Source organism: Macaca fascicularis, chromosome 10 (genome assembly GCF_037993035.2).
Source record: "Macaca fascicularis isolate 582-1 chromosome 10, T2T-MFA8v1.1".
NCBI classification, from domain to species: Eukaryota; Metazoa; Chordata; class Mammalia; order Primates; family Cercopithecidae; genus Macaca; species Macaca fascicularis.
Window position 1 is genome coordinate 29,534,916 of NC_088384.1, and position 26,210 is coordinate 29,561,125.

At 55.0% G+C, this 26,210-nt stretch overlaps 1 protein-coding gene across 6 annotated transcripts; it reads right to left on the bottom strand.

Moving 5' to 3' along the window:
* Positions 1-5,997: 5,997 nt before the first annotated feature.
* RAB36 (RAB36, member RAS oncogene family) lies at positions 5,998-25,239 on the bottom strand. Of its 6 annotated transcripts, none has more exons than XM_065522434.2 (11): positions 24,966-25,040; positions 23,839-23,919; positions 19,417-19,508; positions 17,359-17,424; positions 16,751-16,852; positions 13,914-13,978; positions 12,212-12,263; positions 11,276-11,357; positions 11,001-11,091; positions 9,304-9,401; positions 5,998-8,773 (listed from the first exon to the last, which is right to left on the bottom strand). In XM_065522434.2, the coding sequence occupies exons 1-11, from the start codon at positions 25,032-25,034 to the stop codon at positions 8,522-8,524; spliced, it is 1,050 nt and encodes a 349-aa protein (XP_065378506.1). In that variant the 5' UTR covers positions 25,035-25,040; the 3' UTR covers positions 5,998-8,521. The 6 variants fall into 6 exon arrangements, with proteins under 6 accessions (XP_065378506.1, XP_065378507.1, XP_045220367.1 ...); XM_065522435.2 differs by having other exon boundaries at positions 9,282-9,401; XM_045364432.3 differs by having other exon boundaries at positions 24,488-25,040.
* Positions 25,240-26,210: the final 971 nt, after the last annotated feature.

Consider the following 26,210-nt stretch of genomic DNA (forward strand, 5'->3'; position numbering starts at 1 on the left):
TTTAAGACAGGTTCTGTTTCACTTGCTTAGGCAGGAGTGCAGTGGCACAATCTCAGCTCACTGCAGTCTCAAGCTCCTGGGCCCAAATGATCCTTCCACCTCTGCCCTACAAGTAGCTACACACCACCATGTACAGGCACACACCACCATGCCCAGCTAGTTTTTATATTTTTTGTAGAGACAGAGTTTCACCATGTTGCCCTGTTCTCAAACTCTTGAGCCCAAGGGATGCACCCACCTCCGCCTCCCAAAGTGCTGGAATTACAGGTGTGCACCACCACACCCAGCCAAGGTGCCTTTTTCTAATTCACCCAAAGGCCACATGTGGGTGGGTGCAATGGCTGTGCTCATGAGGGTCACACAGTCTTCAGGAGTCCCATCCACCCAGCCCTCACCAGGGGCCCAGCCTGGAACTGAGGTCCCTCAGCGTGATTTCTTTCCACCTCCACAGCCATCACCCCAACAAGAGGCAGGGAAAGGGGCTCAGAGAGTGACCCCCCATAAGTCATAACTGGGGGCCCAGACTTGAGCCCAACCTCCTGAGTCACAATCAATGCTTTTAACCATTGTACCATCTAGCAAGACATTGTAGATGGCTGGACTTTCTGCCCTCAGTTCTGCCTGAGCCCGACTTAAAAGCCTGGGTGAGCTTTTATTCTTTCTTGCTCCTTTTCTGCCCTGTCTCCACCCCTGTCCCCACCCACCTGGGAGGCAGGAGGCCAGAGGAGGGCTCCCTTCAAGTGGGATGTGGCCATGTGACCACCATCCATCATCTATCATCCATCATCTGTCATCTGTCAACCCTAGGGAGCTGGGGGCAAGATGAGAAAACTGGGCCATCAGTACAGCTGTCCTCTATCCCCGCCCCCAGCCAGAGTGTGGAGCAAAGCTCTGAGGGCCATCTTTGTCCAGTGAGAAACGAGCACTTTTGCAGCTGCTGGTCACAGGTTCCGAGGGACTGGGGCTGTGAGCCTGCCCTTCCAGACCTGGGCCCCACCTCAGGAACTCCACTGCCTTCCGCAGGATCAATATTGATGAGGATTCTCCCTGCAGCCAGGAGAATCCCAGCGGAGTCCCCTGGCCACCGTTGGCAGCCTTCACAGGAGGCAAAATTGCTGGGACAAGACGAGCTTGTTCCCAAAGACAGGGCCAGTGAGTTGGTCCAGGCTGTGGCTTCCAGGGGTCAAAGGCCCAGAGCACCCTCAGGCTAGGGGTGCCAACCACCTGTCAGGAAAGAGGAAGCCCAGGCCTGGTTTGCCTCCTAGACCACCCACCATATGTCCCAGAAGACAAGGGATGAGCCTGCTGACAGTCGCCCAGGGACAGGAGTCCCATGCCTGCTTCCTCACCTGCCTGGGGCCCAGGCTTAGACACTGGCTGGTGGCCCTGAATACTGAGGGGGTGCCTAGACAAAGGGGAGGAGGCCAGGAAGGGTCTGTGCTGCCTGGAAGGAGCATGTGACAGTCACACATCCTGGCTGCTCATCAGTTTCCTTCAGGGGAAGGCTGACATATGGGAGATGACATTGGCAGGCCACAGCAGATGGCAGAGGAGCCTGGGAACTGCTGGGAGGGCATTGCATCTCAGACAGTGCCTGAAATGGCAGGTGTCTGTGTGTGGGTGGGGGGGTGCCCAGGGTCCACCCAGTCTCCAGGAGCTGCTTCTCTCTCAGGAGAGGAGGAGTCCCTCTCTGTGCTATGAGTTTCTTCCTCTGAAAACCCCACTTGTCCTCTCTCATCCCTGTCCTGGGCTCCCTTGGTTGCTGGGTCCCTCTGCAGTCCCCTCCAAGCCTAGGATTCCTTGGCTACCTGCCAGCATCCCCAGGGGCCCAGGGCTCCAAGAGCTGGAGGGAGCTGCCTCCCAGTCTAGCCCCACCTGTGTGGACCGAGGGCTTATGCCCCATGCCAAGCCTGGCTTACCTGTGAAAATGGGGTCGGGCTGGCATCTGCCATGTGGGCTGTGGGAGGAGTGAATGGGAGAATGCAAACGGCTGGGCCAGAAAGGGGGCTCCAGAAAAGCTGAATGCATGAATGAGTAAGAGCTAATGCAGCCTGGGCAACACAGTAAGACCCTGTCTCTGTGAAATTTTTTTAAAAAATTAAAAATTAGCTGGGCATGCTGGCTCATGCCTGTAGTCCCAACAACTTGGGAGGCTGGGGTGGGAGGATTGCTTGATGATGGAAAGTTGAGGCTGCACTGAGCTATAATCACGCCCTTGCACTCCAGCCTGGGCAACAATGCGAGACCCCATCTCAAAAAAAAAAAGTAAATGAAGCCAGGTGCAGTAGTGTGTGTCTGTAGTCCCAACTACTCAGAAGGCTGAGACAGAAGGATTGCTTGAGCCCAGGAGTTTGAGGCCAGCCCAGGCAACACAGTGAGCCCCTGGCTGTATTGCCTTAAAAATAATAATAAATAAAAATAAAAAATAAAAATAAAAAGTTGATGAATGAGTGAACGTGTCAATTTAACCGATCCTCTGTCCATTTCAATACTCAGTTACCTAGATTGTAGGTGACCTGAGCTCTCCTGGGTTAAGATGCCCTGCATTCCTCCAGAGAGTGAGGTTTGTCTGGCAGTGGTCCCCATCCCATCCCCCAGGCTGAAATGCGAGTCGAATGGATCCTGGTAGCCTCGTCTCCACTCCAGAGGCCTGCAGCAGGACTGGGAGGAGGGGGAGACAGGCAGGCGCCCAGGGCACAGGGTTGAAGGATGCTGAGAGCAGTTGCCCTGCTCCGGTCCCTATGGAGCCTGTCACCATGGCCGGTGGGCTGGGAAGGATGGACTCATAGACTCACATTGGGAGGGTGCAGGGAGTGGCAGGGAAGGGGAAGGCTCAGCCGGGGGACCCTGAGGAGAGCTGAGCTTGGTTGGGGCCATGGGAATAAACTCCTGGGGTTCAACCCTGGATGGCAGTGTGCTGGGGCCACCTGACTGAGGGACATTGAGCCCCAGGGGTGAGGGCACCTGGAGCAGATTCCCACTGGGATTAGACTCCAAGTGGGGTTGGGAACAGAGGCAGGGGAGGGACCAGGAGTTTGAGGAGGAGAAGGTGCTCAGGTGTGTGCCATCTTTTCAGCTGTCTGCACCTCGGTCTCCCCACCTGTTAGGTGGGGACAGGGCGGGGGTGGTAATGAGCCCACAGCATTGCCGCGATTAAACAAGCTTCCAGAGCAACTCACTGCACACAGGGCTGGCACAAAGAGCATGCTCCATAAATGGGGCTCTTGCTACTCCCCCAGGAGGCACCCCGCTCCTGGATGACTTCTGCTTTGGGGAACACTGGGTCAGAATTTCCACTGCAAGTGGGTTCGAGTGGGTGGTGGGTGGTGGTGCCTGCCGGGGTCCGGGGTGACCTGGGCTCTGGCCTCTCCCTCTTGGGAGCCAAGGTGTAGAGAGAGCACCAATTGTTAACAACATTGTGTGAGGCTGCACTGTGAGACCAGCCATGCACTCATTCCGAGGCTTACTGGTGCTGGGGACGCAGCAGTGCACAAGGCAGGCCACCAAGGCCACCAGGTTGGTAAGAGAATTGTAAATCAGGATGCCTCAAGAGACCGGGATAGGGATCAAGGGCAACCTGACCCAACTGGAGAGGCCGAAGCAGACTTCCTTGAGGAAGCACCTCTACATTGAGTTCACTGGCAAAGGTCAGGGTAAGGAGCTGTTGCATAGGGAGAAAGCCCTTGCCTTGCCTCAGGACAAAAACGGAGCAGACATTGGGATACGGCCCTTCATCTTCTCACTGTCTCCCTTAGTTCCCTATATTGGCCCCCAATGCATCAGACCTCCAGTTCTTCACACCCTTATGAAGTCCCCTCCCACACTGACTCTGGGCTTTGGACATTTGGCCAAAATGCCCCATTATAGTAAGTGTGATGCAAACACAGGCTTTATAAGCACATGTACATTGGGGCTTGTCCCTGGAAACACTCCTTTTTTTTTTTTTTTTTTTTTTTTTAAGACGGAGTCTTGCTGTGTCGCCCAGGCTGGAGTGCAGTGGTGCGATCTTGACTCACTGCAACCTCTGCCTCCCGGGTTCACGCCATTCTCCTGCCTCAGTCTCCTGAGTAGCTGGGACTACAGGTGCCCACCTAATTTTTTTAGTAGAGACGAGATTTCACCGTGTTAGCCAGGATGGTGTTGATCTCCTGACCTCATGATCCACCTGCCTCGGCCTCCAAAGTGCTGGGATTACAGGCATGAGCCACCATGCCCAGCCTTTTTTTTTAGATTGAGTTTCACTCTGTTGCCCAGGCTGGAGTGCAGTGGCGCCATCTCGGCTCACTGCAACCTCTGCCTCCGGGGTTCAAGCGATTCTCCTGCCTCAGCCTCCCAAGTAGCTGCTGGGACTACAGTCGCCCGCCACCATGCCTGGCTAATTTTTTGTATTTTTAGTACAGACAGGGTTTCACCATGTTAACTAGGATGGTCTCTGTCTCCTGACCTTGCGATCCGCCTGCCTTGGGCCTCCCAAAGTGCTGGGATTACAGGCGTGACCCACTGCGCCCGGCCTGGAAACAGTCCTTAGAAACCAGTCACCATGCTGTGAGGAAGCCCAAGCTGCCATGTGGCAAGGCCCTGCCAAACATTCATGCTGGGCCACACCACCTGCCAGCCATATGAGGGAGGCCATTTTGGACTCTGGGAAAGTCATCTTAGTGGCCCAGCCACCAAGCAGGGAGCAGAAGAATAGCTGGTCAAATCGTAGAATCATGAGAAATAATAAATGCTTGTTGCTTTAAGCAATGAAGTTTTGGAGTGACGTAGTAGTAAATAGCGCAAACGTTTTTCTGCCCCAAGTCCAATTATTTCCTGTGCCCAGAGCCTCTCTAGTGGCATGAGCAAGACCTGTTCAGTTCTGCCCTGAAACTTGCTGTGGCTGGCTCCTACCAAGCTCTTTGCAATATCAGAACATATCCTCCGGCCCCAAACCGCCTTCACTGGCTGATGCCCTGTGAGGGTCTCTGGGTCAGACAGGACTGGGGTTTGCAAGTGAGGGATGAGGCACAGCTGTCCCTGGCCACCAAGGAGAGCCAAGCACAGGAATGTTCCCCAGGCAGGTCTAAGGTTCGTGTGGTGGCATCTTGGCTCAGAGTGTAATCTGTCTGCTGGGAGCATGGTCTTGTTTGAGCAACCTCCTTGCCTCCCTGCCTTCTTTACACATCTATTGAGCACCTACTGTGGGCCCTTCCTCCCGGAGGTGCGAGGGGAGACAGTAGAGGTGATGAGGTCACTGTCCTGGTCCTTGGGGTTCCACAGATGGGTGGGGGAGAAAGCCCAGATGTGACCAGTCACACTCAAGGTATCAAGTGCTGCGAGAGCAGTGGGGGTGTCCACAAATGCCTCTGGGAGTAGGGGTGTCCCAGCTGTTGGGCACAGAAGAGGGGCCTGGCATCTGCAAAGACTGCATTGTGACCAGGGATGAAACTGGAGCACCGGCCTGTGGGGGTGGGGTGTGCGGGTGGTGAGGAGCCTCGAGTGCCAGAGCGAGAGCACCCTGGGACCTAGCCCTGGGAAGCCAGGAAGTGACAGGAGAGGACCTGCCTCAGGTAAATGTGTCCAGCAGAAGAGACAGATGAATGGAAGGACACACAGACGGACAGAGAACAGGGAAGGGTCCGGGGAAACAGGGAGGAGGGAAAAGGCATTTCAGCAGCACTTGGATGTAGTCACCGTGGTCACTTGCTGTGCCTTGGCTGCAGGGGGCTGCTTGCCTGGGCCCGCAGGACCAGACCAACAGAAAGTGCCTCTGTCCAGGAAACTTACTGCCCGATGCTGGGAATGAAGGAAATGTCTTCATTAAATCATCAAAGTGAGGGTACGCAAACCACTCTGAAGTGATTCTGACCGAGAAGATGCTGCATCAACTTGGGGTGGGGGGACAACTGAGCCCCTTGCGTTTCCCTGGCAACCTTATTCTTCTGTCCTCCCAGGCCAACTATCAAAGTTGGAGAAGCCACAGCTGTCAGTCAGCATGCGCGGGAATCAGTTGGCACATTGCCGGAGGTAATAGGAGGATTTAATCAAGGACCATTTACATAATGTATGTGAGGCAGTGCAGCTCTAGCTCAGAAGCTGGCAACAGCTGGACACCACCCCCTGTGCCCCCCGTAAACACATCCTGGAGGCCTGAGGGGCAAGGGAAGGGAGCTGTGGAGAACGACAGTCCACCATGGCCAGGTTCTCCTGTCCTGTGAAGCTTATGCCCAGTGAACCTGGTCTTCCTAATGGACCCCAGTGCTGTCTGCCCGACCACAGGCTGCACTTAGTGGACGAGGCTGGGGGCCACAGTCCAGAGGCCTTCCTGAGTATGCGAAGCTATAACTACAAGATGGCCATTGCAGCACCATCGGTAAGAGCTAAAAGCTGGACACAAGCCGGATGGCCTGCGAATGGGAAGGGTCAAATGAACTGCGATCCGCCCACATGAAGGAAAACTGGGCGCTGCTACAGGAAGGAGGCTCTTCGTGTGCCAACAGGGAGAGGGCTCAGCGCCAGCTCCCTAGGAAGGCAGGCTGCCAGTGAGTATGTCCAGAAGGAGGTCACTCTGGTAAAAACAACAAACAAGCCATCAACACTGGCTGTGCAGGCAAAGGCGCAGAGTTCAGAAGCAATTGTCCCGACTGTTAGCAGAGCTTACTTCAGGGGTGCAGCCAACATGGTGGGGGGCTTCCACTTTGTATTTTATATGCTTTGTACTGTCTTTGTTCACACTAAACATACAACCCCTTTAAAAGTCATTTATGGAGGCTGGGCAAGGTGGCTCACGCCTGTAATCCCAGCACTTTGGGAGGCCGAGGTGGGTGGATCACAAGGTCAAGAGATCGAGACCATCCTGGATAACACAGTGAAACCCCGTCTCTACTAAAAATATAAAAAATTAGCCGGGCGTGGTGGCCGGCACCTGTAGTCCCAGCTACTCAGGATGCTGAGGCAGGAGAATGGCGTGAACCCGGGAGGCAGAGCTTGCAGTGAGCTGAGATGGCGCCACTGCACTCCAGCCTGGGCGACAGAGCGAGACTCTGTCTCAAGAAAAGCAAATAAAATAAAAATAAATAAATAAAAGTTATTTATGGCCAGGCATGGTGGCTCACACCTGTAATCCCACCACTTTGGGAAGCTGAGGCGGGCGGATCACCTGAGGTCAGGAGTTTGAGAGCAGCCTGACCAACATAGTGAAACTCCATCTCTACTAAAAATACAAAATTAGCCGGGCGTGGTGGCACATGCCTGTCATCCCAGCTACATGGGAGGCTAAGGCAGGAGAATCACTTGAACCCAGGAGGCAGAGGTTGCAATGAGCCAAGATTGCACCATTGCACTCCAGCCTGGGCAACAAGGGCAAAACTCCATCTCAAAAAAAAAAAAAGTCATTTATATAAAAATGTGCAAAAAATATGTCCAAGGGAGAATGAACAGAAAAAGATGCCAGTGTTCTTCCCTAACTGGTATTTGGCAATTGCTGAGCTGAACATTTACAGGGCAGCTGCAGTGTGCCAGGCCCTAGGAGAATGGCACTGATCAGAAGCCTGCCCGCAAGGTGCTCACCATCTACGGGAAGCAACAGCACGGGGTGGGTGGGATGAGTGGGCATAGCCAGGCAACAGGAGCATGGGGCGGTGGGGCTGGTTCATAGCTGTGAGAAGATTCCGTGGACAAGCATACTGGGCAGAGACGCTGGGCAAGGTGTTGAGTATTTCCGCCTGCTCTGCGTGTGCAGGGGGAGGCCGTGTCGGAGACGGGAACATGCTGGACTCGGCAGGGCCTCTGAAGTCCTCCAAAGATGCATGGACACCATTACAAAGGTCCTAAGAGATGTGCAGGCCAATGAGAGAGGGATGGAGAGGCAGCAGTGGGCATAGGCCCAGTTTGAGTGCTAGAGGTGGGCAGTGCCACGTTCAAGGGCTGCAGAGTGAGTTACCCTAGGGCAGCTGTGCAGCCTTCCTCCCGCAGCACACACGTAAATGCACTGTCCAGGTGGGCCAGAAAGGCCTGAGTGGTTGTTCTGCACATCCTGGCCCACTGACCAGGAGGGCAGGACCTAGGGATCTCAGAGGTGCCAGAGACAACCCTTCAGCCAGAAAAGGTCTAAGAGACTTTGTCCATTGTCCTCCAGAGGTGCTGGTCTTCCCAGGAACCTTGAGCATCCGGGGCAGAAGGACAGTGAGGCCTGAAGCTCTGACACCCAGAACTGTAAGTCCTGCTGACAAAAGAAAACTCCCAGGGGGAATGGCAGGTGGCCTCTCCCTCAGGTGCTGACTTTGACAAGTCCACATTGCCTGGAACACTGTGATGGATCCTGGGGACACATCCAAGATCACTGGGAAAGAGTGCAGGATTGACTGCTGGTGTGGGCCATGGCCGAGGGATATAGACCAGTGCAGGAGTTTGCAGCTCTGACGCCTCTTGAGGCCAAAGGTGACTGATGACCCTGCCAATGGACTGGCCTTTCAGGGGACCACCACAGTGCCTGCACTGGCCTGGTGGTGTGGGGCTCCCAGGCAGCCAGCGGGGGCCTTTTCTAGCGCCCAACCTGCAACAGAGAAGTGACTGTGCCCTGGGGCTGAGTGCAGTGGATGGGTGGAGGGACTGGAACTACAGCTTGAGGGCAGACCCACTGCAGAGCTCGGGCTCCAGTCTCCGCTCCAGTCACGGAAGTTCCCGTCCGTGTGCGTGCAGGGAGCAGAGGCCTTCCACGCAGGCCCCAGCTAGCAGCAGCCCAGGCTGGAGGGCCTCTTGCTTTCCTGGGTCTCAGGTGGACTCCCTTCCATTCCTATAAGGAGGTGAGAAGTAATTTAGCATCAACCAAGAATCCTGTAGCTGACACTGGGCAGGGGATGCCGGCCCTGAGAGTCAGAGCTGTGAGCTGAAGCTCCTGGCCCTGTTGTTCAAGGCCTGAATGACTTGACACAGGACAAGAGGCTGAGGGGCATTCCAGGCACTGGAACAGAGTGGGCAAAGTTGCAGACTGGGAAAGCCGGGGCCAGGACACATCTGCAGGGCCTGGGATGCCCAGCCCGGGCCATGAGAACCAAATGGATGCCCATGAGGTCCATGTGTCAGGAGACGAGGGAGGGCTAGGGACAGGCTCTCACCTGGCAGGTGGGATCAGGGAGGCTACAGGCCCAAGGCTGCAATGACACCCTGAGAGGAGAGTCAAGGGATAGGAGAGGGCCACAAGTTCAGAAAATGGGAGGGTCTCGGGTGACAGGAGGATGGTGCATGTGGATTTTAGGCCTCCAGTCTGCTCCCCAGCCCAACCTAGCCACATCTATACGCACGGATTAGTTCTCCATCGCCGACCTGGAGCCGGGCACTGCTCCGCCTCTCCAGGTCCTGCAGCACCGACTGCTCGAATGCCAGGGCGGCTACACGGCTGAAGAATGCCTTCACATTCTCGCCTGTGGGCTCACAAGACAGCCAGGACCTCATCAGTGTTTGTCCTTGCCCCTTAATGCATCTGGGTGTGAAAGCCAGGCCAGCCCACCTTCAGGTTGGCACATAGCCCTTTCTAGAGCACCCTGACAGTAACAGTGATCACAGGAGGGCACAGCCCCACCCAGTCACATGGACAGCACAATGCCGGGGCAGGGCCCACTGGCCTGGCTTCCCACCTGGCTCCAGCCTCCCCACTCCCACCCCACTGCCTGCTTGGGCCACTCCCTCAAACTTATGAGTCTTTGCTTCCCAGCATCTCCTCTTCCAATCAGATGCTAATATGGCCCAGGTGTTGGAACATGTGGAACTCAGGACAGACATATGCCTGCCCTCCTGTCACTTTCCATACCTGTCCGGTGGGGCTGTGAGGATTGAATTGCTGTCAGCCCCCACACGGAGCCTTTATGCATCCTCCTCCAGGTAGAGGTGGCTGCCCATCAGAGAGCAGGCCAGTTTCCAGCCCTTAACATGCACACTGCCCTTGTGCAGCCAGCAACCTGCACAACCGCACAGGGCAGTTCTGCTTTGCCCATAGTGAGCTGTTGGTGAACTTACTGTTACTCTGATAAAGGAGGGAGGGTCTCACAGAGCAGTTCTCACTGTCAGGAAGGAGCAGTGGAAGATACTGCCAGTTGTTTGTGTTGGACGGGAAGTGGTGCTTCTACTTGTGATGCCAACCCTCAGTGCTCAACCCAGTCTCTGACTAGATATCTGCTGTCCCCTCTTACACAGGGTAAAGACTACTGGGCCCAATTCCTGAGTCCCCAGAGCCTTGGGGGCCTATTATGTGCCAGGCCCTATGTATGACTTCATTTCATCCCCCAACAACCTGTGTTTTCCATCTGCTCTTTGTGTCTTTGGATTTTCTGTTTTCCTCAGTAAATACACATGGCTTTTGTAATTTAAAAAGTTTTTTCACAAAAAAGGGAGATGGATGGCATCACCTGCTTCCCAGATGAGGAGATGGAGGTTCAAAGATGCTGGGCATCTTGCCTTGGGCTGGGGGCCCAGTATGGCCAGGGATAGACCCGGTGGGCAGTGCGTTCAGTGAGAGCTGGGGTCTGTGAGCCACAGTGATACTGGAAGGTGTGGAGCCCCTGTCACTGGGCCCTTCTCTATGCCAGATGATGTCACATGCCTGGCATTTCAGGGCCGGAGGCAGGACAGTGCAGTGGTTACAGGTGAGAGTGTGTTTGGGTCCTGGTCCTGCCACCCTGTGACCCTGGAAGTTACTTCACAGGCATAAAATGGAACCTGCCTCATGAGTAGTTATGGGGTTGCCTTGGAGAACGGGCCAGCACGGCAAGACACAGGGTTGGAGTCACTATTCCCCCATCTGTGGGGCAGGCCTCCCAGCCTCCTTCTAGAGATGAGGCAGCTCCTCTTAGGCAATGAAAGACGCTGCCAGGCACCAGCACAGCAGGGCTGTGATGCCAGTGTGCACAGGGCCACAGAGGGAACAGACGGCTGGCTGCAGAGGGAAATGCTGCATGGCAGGCCCCATGGGACTGGCCCGAGAGCCGGGCTCTGCCCCACCATGCTGACAGCCCCGGCCCACTCACCGGTCTTGGCCGACACCGACCAGTACTCGGCCTGCATCTCCTTGGCCAGGTGCACGGCCTCTGCTTCGACCTGCTCACATGCCGCTCCTGACTGAGAGAAACAGCCCTTGTTGACCCAGCGTCCCGGGCTCTCTTGCAGGGAGGCCCCGGGGGATAGGCCGCTGCCTGCTTCCCACAGTGCCGCCTCCCTCCCCCGCCATGGCTCCTCCAATGAGGGCTGAAAGGGAAGGCATTTTCCCAAGGGCCACCCAGACCTCCAGTGCCACTCTGCTCACCAGAAGGTCCTTCTTGGTTCCCACGAGGAAGATGAAGCAGGAGCCTGCCTCGTTCTCCCTCAGAGCATCTTCCAGCCACTGCCTGGAGTGCAAGGGGGAGAGGCTGAGAGATTCACCCATCCTCCCACCCCAAACAAGGGGCAGAGAGCACACTTGGGACCTCCCCAGGGCTGGGGTGCTGGGCTGGGAGGGACAAGGAGGGCTTCCTGGCCCACACTGGCTGAGAGGATGCTGCACCTCCAGCCGGAAGGGCCTTAGCTGGACCCAAAGGGGTGGGAATACCAGAGCCCTGGCTGGAGGTGGTGAAGACCCCTCCTGGCCCCCCTCTGGCCTCTCCCAGTGAGACCTTGCGTGAGTCCTGCACGTTTATCAACTAGAATGGTCACCCCCGCCTCCCTCACCGGGTTTGGAAGATGCTGGGTGCGAATGCCCCAGACCAAGGTAAGGCGAGAGGGCTTTGCTCCAGTAGCTGGCCAATTCCCAGCAGAAGTAGATGGCCTCTTGAATGGGTCACATTGCCAATTCTCTCTTCTCGAGACTGCAAGTGCCAAATTCACGTCCCTTCAAAGACTGGCGATACAGTTTTCAGGGCCCAGAGTGAACTGAACATGTGAGGCACCTCATTCAAAAAGTATCAGGACTTGCAACACAGCAAAGGCAGAGTATTGAAGCAGGCTGGGGCCCCTCTGAGCACGCGCCTGGGGCGGCTGTGCTGAGCTCACACTCATGTGCTGACCCCTCCAGAATAAATGGGGACAAATCTCTAGGGTTAAAGGCAGCTGGACAGTAAGTGGCCCGTGGGCAGCTGGTTCTGACAAGGGGCCCAGTCACTCACACCCACCATGGGGTCAGGGTCCACTGGCCGGGCTCTGGGAGCCCTTCCAGGCAGCTTCCTGAGCCCAGGGAGACTGCAGGGGCCACAGAGCCCAGACTTACCTGGTGTGCTCCAGGGTCTGCACGTCAGTGAGGTCAAAGGCCGTGATGATCACTGGACACCCGGAAAAAGCCAACAGCCAATCAGTGCCAGGTGAGGCGGGCAAGGGGGCTCCCCAAGAGGTGCCCAGCTCCCAAGTAACAGCCAGGGCAGCCCCCCAGGCACTCAGCACTGGAACCTCCTACAGTGGAGGCTGAGGAGGAGATACCCCATGGCTGTCCCCCACCAGGACCCTCCAGCCTGCACCCGGCAGCCCAGCCTCAGTGTGGGATCCAGGGAGGCAGGACAAGGTGGGCATGGAGTGAGCGCATGGGCTTTAGCATCAGACACCCTCTGCCACTTATGGCGAAGGGAGCTCAGGTGAGGGCCTTAACTGCTGAGAGCCTCAGTTTCCCCATCTGTAAAACGGTGAGGATGAGACCTCTAGCTCTCAGGGTTGCTGTGAGGATTAAACGAGAGCAGCCATTTTAAAAAGCTGTTAGTCCAGGGCCCGATACAGGGCCAACTTTCAACCAGTGGCAGCTACAGCAGTGATGGTTTGCAACAACCCACTTTAGCGAAACAACTTCCGGGGAACCAGCTGGGCAGAAAACCGGCAGATGCAGCCCGGGCCCTCAGCTCCTCTCATCACTGGCTGCACCCCAGTCCTGTTGGGGTCCTGAGGGGACCCCCATGTGGAGGACATTACAGGCAAATGCTCTCTACTGCCCCCGGGGGTGTGACCAGGGCCGGACAGGGGCTTCCTCTGCACCTTGGCTTAAGGCTTCAGGGAGACCCACACCCCTTCCAAGGCAGGTGGGAAGAGAAAGGAAGGGGAAAACAGGATAGGGATGACAGCAGCCAGGCTGCCATGTGTAGAGGTGGGCCAGGCGCCTCGCACCTCTTATTCCCAGGGGAGAAGCATCCTGTTGAGAAGAGAGGCCCGAAGAGGCAAAGGGCGCAGGAGGCCATGCGGCCAGGGCAGAGCTGGAGCTCCAACCCATAGCTGAGGGCTGCATGGTTTGTTCCTATTTTTGCTTCTTTTAAGTCTAAAATAAAATGTTGTAACTTTTTCACCACTACCGAGTAGACATAACGGTGCCTTATAATTTGAGTCTGGTTTTGGATACTTTTGAGGTTCTCTCACATCTCCCACTGAAATCCATTTCTGTCTTCTTCCTGGGAAGGTGGGGTAGGCGATAGGAGCTTATGCTGCCGCCCCCTGCTGACGGTGAGCCCTGCCCAGCACCACCTGGCTGCCCTTGGCCATGGAAGTGGTGGGCACCCAGCTCTGCTGGCCCCCACGTGGGACCTGCCAGTCCTCCCGAGGTCCCCCTTTCACTCCTCCTCCCTGGCCCAGCCCCCTCTGCTAAGACAAGACAAGCCTCCTCCCACCTGCCCCTGGAGTCCAGCGCTGCCCTTCTCTGAGCCTCTGGAAAAGCACTTTCATCTCTGAGCATCTTTATGAGCTGAAACTGGGGTGAGACTTAAAGCCAGCACCCACTGCCACAGGGTCCTTAAAGGGTGTGATCGCCAAGGTCAGCCAGGGCCTGGGGATGAAGGCAGCTTCCCTGTTCCCAAGTAGTGGCCTGGGGGTTTTCTCAGTGGGTCTCGGAGGACAGAAAACAGGTGCCTGTGCAGAGAACTTGGGATTCCCACTGTGGAGCCTGGCAGAGACCCCGCTGCTGCACGCGGTTGAGAGCCCCGACGTGGCATGTTGCTCACCCTGGGCGCCCCGGTAGTAGGCAGATGCGATGCACTTGAACTTCTCCTGCCCAGCTGTGTCCCAGCTGTGAGGTGGGTGAGAAAGAAAGGGAAATGATGTCAGGTTACACAATCACAGTGTCTTGAGCCAACAGATTATGGGACCATGGGTGGGAGACCCTAAGGGCCTCTGCCAGCTGCATGGGCTTCAGGAAGTGCCTGTTGTGAGCCAGCTGTCCCTACCCCCAGCTCCTTATGATCCCTTCCTAGGGTGCCCCCAGTGGACTTCTCTCATTCCTAGTGGAGAAGGGTGTGGCATTAGTTGTTCTGCTGCTTGGATGGATGGAGTTGCAGCTCACTCCCTTCTGAATGAGACATTAAAATGGAACATATGGCCCAAGACATGCCTCGCTCTGAAGATGTAGCAGTCCACTTGTAGAGAAGGCTCTGTGAATGGCACTGGGGCTCCAGGCTGGGCCTCCAGCAGTGGCTCTACCACTTGCTTGGGTGTGACTGGGGCATTGCTTCACCTTCCACGCTGCAGGTCCCAAAGTAGGGGTTGGGGATACCTAACAGGGGAGCAACAGGTGGATCTCAGCAGTTAACTCCAGCTCTTTGGAGCACAGTAGTGAGAAGAAATTAGAAGCTAAGCTCTGGCTCCATGGAAAGGAGTACAACAATCGATTAATGATGTCTGCCATGGGCACAGTCTAGAAGAGGGGAAAGAGCACCTAGTGAGATCTACCCGCCCTGGTTTAGAACAAAGCAGGGAGTCACTATGCAGGGCTGAGTCTGAAAATTCTTCCCCAATTCATTGCTTTTTAAGGTCAACAGATCAAAATTGAACTTTTCTCAATAAACTGCAAAGTAGACAAATCACAAACAAGACATCAATGGTCTGAATTTTTTTCTTTTTTCTTTTTTTGAGGTGGAGTTTCGCTCTTGTTGCCCAGGCTAGAGTAAAATGGCATGATCTTGGCTCACTGCAACCTCCACCTCCCAGGTTCAAGCAATTCTCTTGCCTCAGCCTCCCAAGTTGGACCACTATGCCCGGCTAATTTTGTATTTTTAGTAGAGATGAGGTTTCTCCATGTTGGTCAGGCTGGTCTCAAACTCCAGACCGCCTTGGCCTCCCAAAGTGCTGGGATTACAGGTATAAGCCACCATGCCTGGCCATGGTCTGAATTTTTTTCAAGTGATCCAGCATGACACTGAAGGTTTGGTCTTCATTCTTTCATTAATTCATTCATATTTTCTTTCATATCTGAAGACTCTGAGGGAGGAGCTGGTGGTGGTGGCCTAGAGATGAGCCTGTGGGGAGGCTGGCGAAGGCCTCAATGTAAGACAATGAGAGGCTGAGCCAGGGCAGTGTCCCTGTTTTGTTCAGGGCCCTCTAATGAGATATGGCCTGTGGTCACACGGGTGAGCCCAGCCCCTAGCCAGTCTTTCCCGGCTCCGCCTGGGCTACCCCTACCAGTCCTTTGCTCTTCTCAGCTCTCTGGATCCCTCAGTCCTGCAGCCTTGCGTTCTCCCAGCCTCCTTTGCTCTTGACTGACCCGTACTCTCCCTTGGGCGAGATTTGTTATCCTCCATCTCCAGGGCTTTGCTGGGGCTGTGGAAGTTCTGAGAGAAGGGGGCACTATCTTGACAGAGTTATGAGCTGACATCCATAGGATCTGAAGGCTCAGTCCAGGCAGGGCATGGAGGATTGAGGAACCAACTCAGGCACCAGGAAGGAGCTTGGTGAATGCCAGCAGGCAAGTGGAGATGGGGGGCAGGGCCAGCCATGTAGGGGAACATGGAAGGGTCTCACAGGAGAGTAGAGGTGAGGGCCCGGGCCCAGGCAGGCCTGCAGCATTCTCCAGGTGCTGGGGCAGAGGGAAGCTGCCCAGCTGGGGTGGGAGCGGGTAAGCCCTGGGCCACTCAGAAGGAAGGCAGAGGAAAGGGCTGAGGCCAGTGGGGGCCATCGCGAGTCAGACTCCCAGGGCCTAGCAAGGAAGACAAACAGAAGTGGGCCGGGCATGGTGGCTCACACCTGTAATCCCAGATACTCGGGAGGCTGAAGCGGGTGGATCACTTGAGGTCAGGAGTTTGAGATCAGCCTAGCCAACATGATGAAACCCTGTCTCTACTGAAAATACAAAAACAAATTAGTTGGGTGTGGGGGTGCACACCTGTAGTCCTATTTGGGAGGCTGAGGCAGGAGAATCGCTTGAAGTGGAGGTGGCAGTGAACCGAGATTGCGCCACTGCACTCCAGCCTGGGTAACAGTGCAAGACTCTATCTCAAAAAAAAAAAAAAGACAGAAGTGGAAGGAAAGCAAGGCAGGGGAGAGGGAGTGAAGGCTTCAGTGTGAGGAGGAAGACGAGTGCCTCAGACCTGAGGAAGGATGTGGTGCTGCAGACTCCATCTCAGCCCTCCTTGCCCAAGCCTGGCACGCAGGGACTGGATTTGACCCCATTTTACAGGTGGGAACAGAGGCTCAGAGCTCAGAAGCGACCTGCTGGAGGCCACTCTGCTGGCCTGGTGAGTGGGATCACAGGAGGCCCAGGTCAGGGAGGGACTGGAGCCAGGGCCTCGAGAGGAGCAGGGGGGGGATTGGGGAGGTCATGGGCAGGTGAGCAGGTCAGGCTGTGGGCATCTTCCCCAGAGTCAGTGACCAAAATGAGACAACTTTGGGACTGACGGAGCATCTGGGGGTTCTGGGAGCTGGGAAGCTGAGTGTCACACAACACCCCCAGGCTCTGCTTGTCTAGACCAGTCCTCCTTGACATGGACACAGTGCAGGAGCTCCCCAAATCCTTTCTCAAGTGCCCCTAGGAAGCCGCCCACGAGTCATGGGGGAAACAGCGACTTACATCTGGAGGCTATAGGGAATTCCAGCAATCTCAAAGCGCTCAATTTCAAAGTCCACCCCAATGGTGGCCTTGTAGTCTCGGTCAAAAACATTCTTGCAAAACCTGTGGGGGATAAGGAAGTCGTCACAGGGGGTGTACTCACAGAAATGTGCCTGGAAGCTTCACTTGTGACAGTGAAGGTCTTTAGGCAAATAAGGTCCACTTCCCATCAGGAAGTGATGGTCCACACAGGCCATGGGTGGGCAGGGCAGCCAGCAAGGACAAGGTGGGGAAAGGGAGGCTGCAGGAGCTCGGAAGGCAAGCTGCGAGTTAGAAACTGAACGAAACTGAGCAGCCATTTGCAGGGAGGGCAGTAGAGGGGAGAGCCCTGGCCCCAGGGGGACAGTCTGACAAGCGCCAGGTTCCTGGGATGCCACAATGTCTGCCCAGCCCTGCCATCTCCCCGATTTCTTGTACCCCCTCTTATCTGGCTCCCAGCAGGTTGAGGCCTGGCAGTTCCTGGAAACCACATGGTTTCCACTATGTTGATACTATCTGGGCCACCCAGGCAAAGGTATGACAACCTGGTGCTGGGGGAGGTAGCCGACGGGGCAGAGGAAGCCTTGTACCTGTGAATGAGGCTGGTCTTCCCCACGTAGAGATCGCCAACCACCACCACCTTGGAGAGTTTGAGCCTGTGAGAAATATGGCCTTGTTGCCCTCGGGCATGCCTTCCAGGGTGTCTTCACACTCACAGCCCCTTCCTTCCCTGAGCTCTCTGCTGGTGAGACACCCCTCACTCCTGGACGCAGGATGGGCCACCCTGCCGAAACACTGTGTTCCCCTCCACACTCCCCAGAGGGGAGATGGGAGAGGCTGGGGACTCTGCTTCCCCTAGAGCTTCACCCCTCACCACATTTGGTCAAAGTCCCCATCCTGAGAATTAGGAATGGGCATAAAAAAAGGCCAAGTCACAGGAGGAGGGGGCAGAGGCAGGAGGCCAGAGTGCGGCTCTGGTAACCAACCAGTAGCCATGGGCATGTCTATGCTGTGGGGGAGCTGTGCTGAGGGTGCAGACACAGGGTCCACGTGCAGGGAGACCCCAGCACAAGGGACGGGCAGCCCCTCACCCTCCCATGCACCCCCTGGGGGTGTGCGCCCATGTGGGTTCTGGCCTCTTGCAAGCAGGCACTCCCTGACCATGACACCACCATGCCCTGCTCACTTAGAGGTATCCGTAAGGGTCAGACAGGCCAAGGGCACACCCTGAACAGGGCTCAGGCTCTATACATCTGGGCTGTGGCTTGAGGCGAATCGGCTCTGAGGTTCTTGGGCTCTCTGGGGGTCACTGCTCCCCAAGAACAGCCGCCACCCTCACCCTTTGTGTGTGTCCTACACTCTGTGCAGAGGCGTTTCTCGGACTGTTTATTATTTTTTTAGAGACGGGGTCTCGCTGTATTGCCCAGGCTAATCTCAAACTCCTGGGCTTGAATGATCATCCCACCTCAACCTCCTGAGTAACTGGGACTACAGGTACCATTGTTCCAGCTTCCCAGGACTGTTGACAACACCTTAAGAGTTTTTGCAGCTCATCCCAAAGGAGGCAAACGGTCACAGCAACCAACCTGGGTAAATATCTGACAGGCACTTCCTCTGCCTGCAAACAGCAAGAGGGCACCACTGTGTCACCTGGTGACCTGGGCTGCAGGTCACCTCGCCAGGTCCATGAGAGCAGGGACTGTGTCTACGCTGCTCCCAGAGGGCCCTTTCATTCTGACTCCATTTCTCCTATGAATGAGTAAAGGTATTGACAAGGTCTTGCAGCAGGTACCCTCTGATCCTCAGTCTCCCCACCTCCAGTGCTGCCATAAGGGGTCAGGGAGATCATCTGCGTGAAGCACCTGATATGGCACCAGCATTCCCCAACAGATGCCACTACTCTCATTCCACCACCATGGCCACTTCGGCCATTCTGATCTCAGCTCTGCCTCACCCACTCTGCAGTTTGGTAACCTCTAGCTGTGCTCTGTGGCAGCCTCATCGCACCTGTGTGACCCCTGTGAGCTTAGCCAACTCCCTGAGCAGACTATGATCTCCTAAGGAAGAGGGGCAAAAGCAGGCCCTTGTACCTATTTGTTAAAAGAAGGAATGACTATTTCACAATCCCTGTGCCGGTGGTGGCAGGTGCTGCCACGGCAGGAACAGGGCAGACACAGCCCTCGCCCTCTTGGGCTAGGTCCAGTGAGGAATCCAGCCTGCAATTCTGTGAGATACATTCTTGGGGGCACAAGAGCACCCAGGAAGGGTACTCTCCCCAGTCCAGGCTTGGGGGCAAGGGTAGTGGGGGGTCAGAGAAGCCTCCTAGAGGACTTGACACTTATGCTGAGACCTGAAGGGGAAGGGGAAGGGGAAGTGAGGGGATTAGGAAAGACATTTCAGACAGAGGAAATGGACTTGTGCCAAGACCTCAGGCCGAAAAATCACCTGCGTGACTTAGAAGAGGGAAAGTTGTTCCATGTGGCAGGTGTGTTAACTGAAGCCAGATGAAAACCCCAGTCATCCTCAGGCCTGTACAGGGCTGCGCCAGCCTCGTGTGTGTGTTTCACTTGCTCATTCTTTCACACGTGCATTCATGCACTCATTCCTTCCTGCCACCTGCTCCCCCATCCCACACCCTGCAGGCTCACCCGACAGTCCCCGTGTTTCTGCGTTGGCAGGCAGCGCTGACCTGCCTGTGGAAGTGCTCCCTGAGCTGCAAACAGGCTTCTGGCGTGTACCACTGCAAAGAGACAGACAGACACATCATCCTGCAAAGCTGCAGCTCCTTCCCCGTAGCGAAGCAGTGAGGGGAGATGGTCTTCCCAGCCTTCCTTCCTAGGCCTCACAGCTGGCAGCCTCAATAGCTTTCCCTGACCCATCTGTCATGTGTATCCTCTATTTCTTCAGCCTTGAGGCTCTGGGGCCTTGTGAGTCCAGAGGGGCGAGCCGAGGCAGAGACTCGGAGATCTGGGTCTCACCTGGGGTCGTGGTCCCCTTGCTGCATGCATGTGACAGGCCTCTGTCTGCTCTGGGCCTCAACCCTCTCAAGTGGAAAGGAGTGGAGCTCTTTTGGTGCCCAGATCCTCCAAGATCCAATTAGCCAGGTGCAGGAGTGAATGCCTGTGGTCCTAGACACTGAGGAGGCTGAGGTGGAAGGATTGCTTCAGCTCAAGAGATAGAGGCTGCAGTGAGCTACGATCATGCCACTGCACTCCAGCTTGGGTGAGAGAGTGAGACCCTGTCTCTAATCCATACCTTCCATGAATCTCTGATGACATTTTGTTTTAAAAACATGCATACATGTGCCTGGAAAATGTCCTAGAAGGCACTTTCTGTTGTCCACATTTCTTTTTTTTTTTTTTTTTTGAGACGGAGTCTCGCTATGTTGCCCAGGGTGGAGTGCAGTGGCCGGATCTCAGCTCACTGCAAGCTCTGCCTCCCGGGTTTTTACGCCATTCTCCTGCCTCAGCCTCCCGAGTAGCCGGGACTACAGGCGCCCACCACCTCGCCCGGCTAGTTTTTTGTATTTTTTTTTAGTAGAGACGGGGTTTCACCGTGTTAGCCAGGATGGTCTCGAACTCCTGACCTCGTGATCCGCCCGTCTCGGCCTCCCAAAGTGCTGGGATTCAGGCTTGAGCCACCGCACCCGGCCCACATTTCTTGAAAGGCAGACCTGAGCAGTGGTTTAAGAGCATGGGCCTCAGGGTCAGAAAAAACTGCATATACCCCAGCCACCCTCACCTGGTGTGTAATTAGAAAAAAATGAGATTAAACAAATTAAAGATGACCATTATTTTTTGCCATTGGATTGGCCCAGGCTAAATACAAAATGTGGCAAGGATGTGCGGAGAAGGACACCGTTGAGGCCGTTGGTGTGATCTGTGTATGGCAACGGTCCCGCCCCCCCGCCCCCCACCCCTGCACAGTCACAGCCACCTGCTCTGTCCTTCTGGATGCTGCTTGGATCCACAGCTCCCCTCCCCCAGCCCCAGTGTCTTGGCCATCGATTCGGGCTCTGCCTGGCCCATCTGCCCTCTCAGTGATTGAGGCAGCAGTGATGGTGAAAGGAGATTAGCAAAGGGCAAGTTACAGAACCTTATTGAGCTCCAGTTTCCTCAAAAGTTAAACAGGGATGCTCATAATGGCACCTTTTCATGTGGTCTTTGGAGGAGTAACTGAATAATGCAGGTGAGCAGCTTAGCCCGATAGTCTGCTTTTCTGCAGAAGAGTGGCAGCTACCATGAACAAGCTGGCTGCTTCTTTCTGTCAGCTTCCATGACGGCTTTAAGCTGGGGACTGGCCCAGACACAATGGTCATTACAGGATGACTGGAAGACTATGGTAATGAAGGCTGCAGGGTAAGAAGTGTGAGCTGATTTCAGAGACAGGGAAACTGAGGCACATAGAGTAAAGGGAAGGACTTGCCTGGCAAGCAGTCTGAAGACCCTGCCCAACCTGGCTCTGAATTTCTCAGGGCCCTGGGGTGCAGGATGAACTTGGCCAGCAGTGGCCTTGATCCCTGACTATTATGGGCAAGAGGGGAGAATGCCACCTGTGAAACCAGGACAGATTCCCTAGACTGCTTCCCTGGGGTAGGGAGCTCTGGAGCCAGACACCGCCAGGTCAAATCCCAGAGGTACCAGGCACAGCTGTGTGATGTCAGGCAACCCTGCTTAACTCTGATCCTCACCATCTGCTTTGCCAACGGGTTCTTCATGTCATGATACCTGGAGTGTTTTATGCCAATCACACTTTCCTTCGTTTTGACTCAAGAAAGACCAGTCTCCGTCATCCCTAGTTACCACTGTCAAGCTCTGCAGAGAAAACAATTGCCTGAGCCTCTGTTGAGATGGAAAACCCATGGGGAATTGTCTACGGGTCTGAGACACAAAGGCTTTCTCTGTAGGTGTGTGAAGAAGGAACTTAGGGAGGAAGGTAAAGAAGGGGGAAGGAGGAATGGCCACATACGCCAAATACCCAGGACCTATCTAGAGTCACCTCCTCCTCACCAGCCTGGCCACAGAATCTAAGATGCAAAAGGCCATTCCATGGAGAGGATCTCTCCCTCCGCACCTGTCCTAAGCCACAGACGCAATCACTGAGAGTACGGGCTTATCTCTCCTTCCAGAAATACTTTCTGCATATATAAACAAACAGACATTTCTCCCTATCCTTGTTTTCACACACGGGAGTGTGCTGCACACACTCTACTGCACACTGTTCCACACCCTGCATTTTTACTTAACGGTTTACTTTGGCTCTCGTTGCATGTCAGCTCCTGAAAAGGTTGCCTCATTCCTCCTCACGTCTGTGCCAGGATGTATGACTTGTTTAACCAGTCTCCTCTCCGAGGATATTTATGTTGTATCTGATCTCCTGTTCTTACAAACTGCTCCAACCCTGGCCGGGCGAAGTGGCTCACGCCTGTAATCCCAGCACTTTGGGAGTCCAAGGAGGGCAGATCACGAGGTCAGGAGATTGAGACCATCCTGGCTAACACAGTGAAACCCCATCTGTACTAAAAATGCAAAAAATTAGCCAGGAGCGGCAGCGGGCGCCTGTAGTCCCAGCTACTTGGGAGGCTGAGGCAGGAGAATGGCGTGAACCCGGGAGGTGGAGCTTGCAGTGAGCCAAGATTGCGCCATTGCACTCCAGCCTGGGCGACTGAGTGAGACTCCGTCTCAAAAAAAAACAAACAAACAAACAAAAAAAAACTGCTCCAACCCCTATCCTTATGCACATTGTAAACCCATGCCAGGATATCTGCCAAGTAAATTCCTAGAAATGGAATGGCAAGGCCAGTTGCAGTGGCTCACACCTATAATTCCAGTGCTTTAAGAGGCCTGGGTGGGAGGATTGCTTGAAGCCAGGAGTTCAAGACCAGCCTGGGCAACATAGCAAGACTTCGTCTCTATTAAAAAAATTAAAAATTAGCCAGGCATGGTAGCACATGCCTGTGGTCCTAGCTACTCAGGAGGCTGAGGCAGGAGGATTGCTTCAGCCCAGGAGGTAGAGGATTGAACTATGATGGCACCATTGCACTCCAGCCTGGGTGACAGAGCAAGACCCTGTCTCTAAAAAAAAAGAAAAAAGAAACGGGATGGCTGGATCTCACAGGGCAGGGTCATCTGCCATATTGGTAAATATTGTCCACTGCCCCCTATGGAGGTTATACTCAATTTGTATTCCCTGCTGCAATTAATATTGGATTTTAATACAGACACAAGAGAGCTGTGAGTTTGCAGCAGAAAACAGAGGCAGAATGGCAAGGGGAGAGAGAGCCCTGGATTTGGGGTCACGGAACTGGAATGCTGTTTTGATAATAATGATGATAATGAGAACAACAGCAACCATGACTGCAGGGGAGCTGCTGCATACCGTGAGCTAGGCACCCAATATGAGAGGAATTACCTCCATGTAACATGGAACAGTGGCTCTGAGAGGTTGAGTAATTTGCCCATAGCCACACAGTTTTTCTTTTTTTTTTTTTTTTTTTGATACAGAGTCTGGCTCTGTGGCCCAGGCTGGAGTGCAGTGGCGCGATCTCGGCTCACTGCAAGCTCTGCCTCCCAGGTTCACGCCATTCTCCTGCCTCAGCCGCCCGAGTAGCTGGGACTACAGGCGCCTGCCTCCGCGCCCAGCTAATTTTTTTAAATTTTTTAGTAGAGACAGGGTTTCCCTGTGTTAGCCAGGATGGTCTCGATCTCCTGACCTCGTGTTCCACCTGCCTCGGCCTCCCAAAGTGCTGGGATTACAGGCGTGAGCCACCGCGCCCAGCCAAGCCACACAGTTTAATGACAGAATCAGAATGAAGGACTCACATAGAGGACTGTCTGGCTGCAAAATCCTAGCCCTTATAACCTCCAGGCCACATTGCTGCCCAGTGTCACCGTCAACTTGCTACCCCGCCTTGGGCAGTCAATGGCCAGTCTCCCAGCTCCTCAAGGTAAATCTGGCAATGGACAGACCTCCTCGATTCACCTGCTTTACTTCCAGGCATGAGTGTAGAGTGGGGAGAGCTGATGTGGCTGCAGTGCCAGGAGAGCACTGCAGACATGATGACTCTCTACCTTAGGGAAGGTGGCGATGACACGGTCGCGGCTCACGGGGGGCCCCAAAGGTGTCAGGGAGGACCTCATTCTTCCAGAGTCCTGTGGACCCAACCAGGAGAAAAACAGTTAAGGAGCTGTGCAAATACCTGGGGACTCACCCATGAGTTTTCACGTAACTTTTCATCAGATCCAGGCTGGGTGCAGTGGCTCATGCCTGTAATCCCAGCACTTTGGGAGGCCAAGGTGGGAGGATCACTTGGGCCCAGGAGGTTGAGACCAGCCTGGGCAACAGTGAGACCTCAGTCTCTTAAAAAAAAAAAAAAAATAGCAGGGCGTGGTGGCCTGTGCCTGCAGTCACAGCTACTTGGGAGGAAGGTGGGAGGAATGCTTGAGCCTGGGAGGTCAAGGCTGCAATGAACTGTTAAGGTGCCACTGCACTCCAGCCTGGGTGATAGCGTAAGACTTTGTCTCAAGAATAATAAATAAAACCAGATCCAGGCCTCCCTCTCCGTCAGGAATACGGGGCAGAGGCCATTTCTCTCAATCTGCATACAGCAGGCAGCATGGTATGGGGGAACCAGGCCTGCCCCACCCTGCCTGGGAGTCAGAAGACCTGGGTCTCCCCTTGACAGGTGTCTACCAAGGAGGAGCTCCCCTCTGAGCTTACCTTACTGGGCTGTGAGGCATGACACAGCTCAGGCAGTGGAAGTAGAGCCGGGAGGGGTCTCCTGCTCCTAGTCTGCAAAGGATGAAGGCTCTAGGTGGGCCTGGGGGCCCTAACTTTCAGCCAACTAGGCCTTTTCCCTGAAAGCCCTCACTTCACCAGGCCTCTGACTCTTCCAGCCTCCTCAACAGCCCTCTGTCTCCTTTCTCTCTCCGGGCTCCTCTCCAGGTTGCGCTTGGGTGTCCTTGGCGGAGTCCGGTTGTCCTCCCGCATCTGACCTGGCTCTCCTCCACGACCAGCGCGGGCCTGGCCCAGAGTTTGCGCTCCGGAAATGAGGACGCCCCTGGGCCCTAGGCCACTTTCAAGTTATAAGGGCGGGAAGTGGGCGCGGACGCGGTGCCCTCGCGGCCCTGGCCACGGGATGTGCCAGCACGGGCGTGGGTGACCGGGAGGGTCGGACAGAGTGGGCGAGCGGACTCACCACCGGTGGCTGCGAAAGCTGGGGCTCGGCGCGGCCCGGTTCGCTAGAGCCAGCGGCGGTGATCACCATGGCAACGAGAGCCGCGCGGGACCGGCGGGCTACAAGAATCGCCGACGTCGTGGGCGGGGTCTGCGTTGGACTGACAGCGGCGCGTCCAAGCATCCAGCTTGCACTGGCGATCACCACAGCAACGAGAGCCGGCCCGGAGTCTGGGCGGGGCTTGCAGCAGATAGACTCCCGGACACCCTGGAGAGCCAGAGATCACCAAGACAACAAGGGCGGTGCTGGATGGGGGGGCGGGGGACGGGGCCGTGGAGGCCCGGGGGCGGAGCCTGGGCTCTGGCTGGCGCTGACAGTGGAGAGATTTGCGCCGGTTCTGGTGATCACCTCGGCTGGGAGGGGTGGGGCGGTCATGGCATAAGAGCTCCTGATGTAGTATTGATGTTTAATTGGAGTCAAGCACCCTGCAGCTGCAGGAGATGGACTTGCCTACTGACCTTAGTCTGCATAGATCTGAATCCAGTGTTGTCTGAATATTATATGCCTGGCTTCTAAAGCCCACGGTACCAAATTAATTTCCTTAATAAAAAGCTGACCTGAGTCAGTGATTCCCTCTGAACTAGTTTCGGTTTGGAAAGTTAGCTGTTTTGGGCTAGATGGCCTCTCGTGGCCCTTATAAAACCGTGGAACCAGCTTCTAAGTCCAGAGTTCAGTTTGAGAACATACTTACTCCAGCTCCTTAACTTTTCTGCATCACAATATGGAATCCTTGGTAAACAGATTTAACTCAATCATCTTCAATTCAAAGCTAAGTGTGCTGGAGGCTGATGTTCGATGTCTTTTTTTTTTTAAGAGATGGAGTCTTGCTATGTTGCCCAGGCTGGACTCAAACTCTTGAGGCTCAAGGAATCCTCCCGCCTCAGCCTCCCCAGTCCTTGGGACTACAGTCAAGGGCCACCACACCTGGCTCTGTTTAATGTCTTTTAGTGAATTTCACTGCTAAGGTTGAGGCTTAGGGGGTGAACTTAGGTGAGTTGTTCCACCTTCCACATCTCAGTTTACTCAACTGTAAAATAAACGCAACTATCTATTTCAACGGATCACATGAGATGGTGAAAGTGCTTTTATATTGTAAAGCTTGATTCAAGTCCATTAATCATTCATTCACGTACTGAAAGCTTCCTGGTATATGCCCAGCACTGGGGAGACAAGGAAACAGAACGGACATGGTGTCCACCCTCAGGG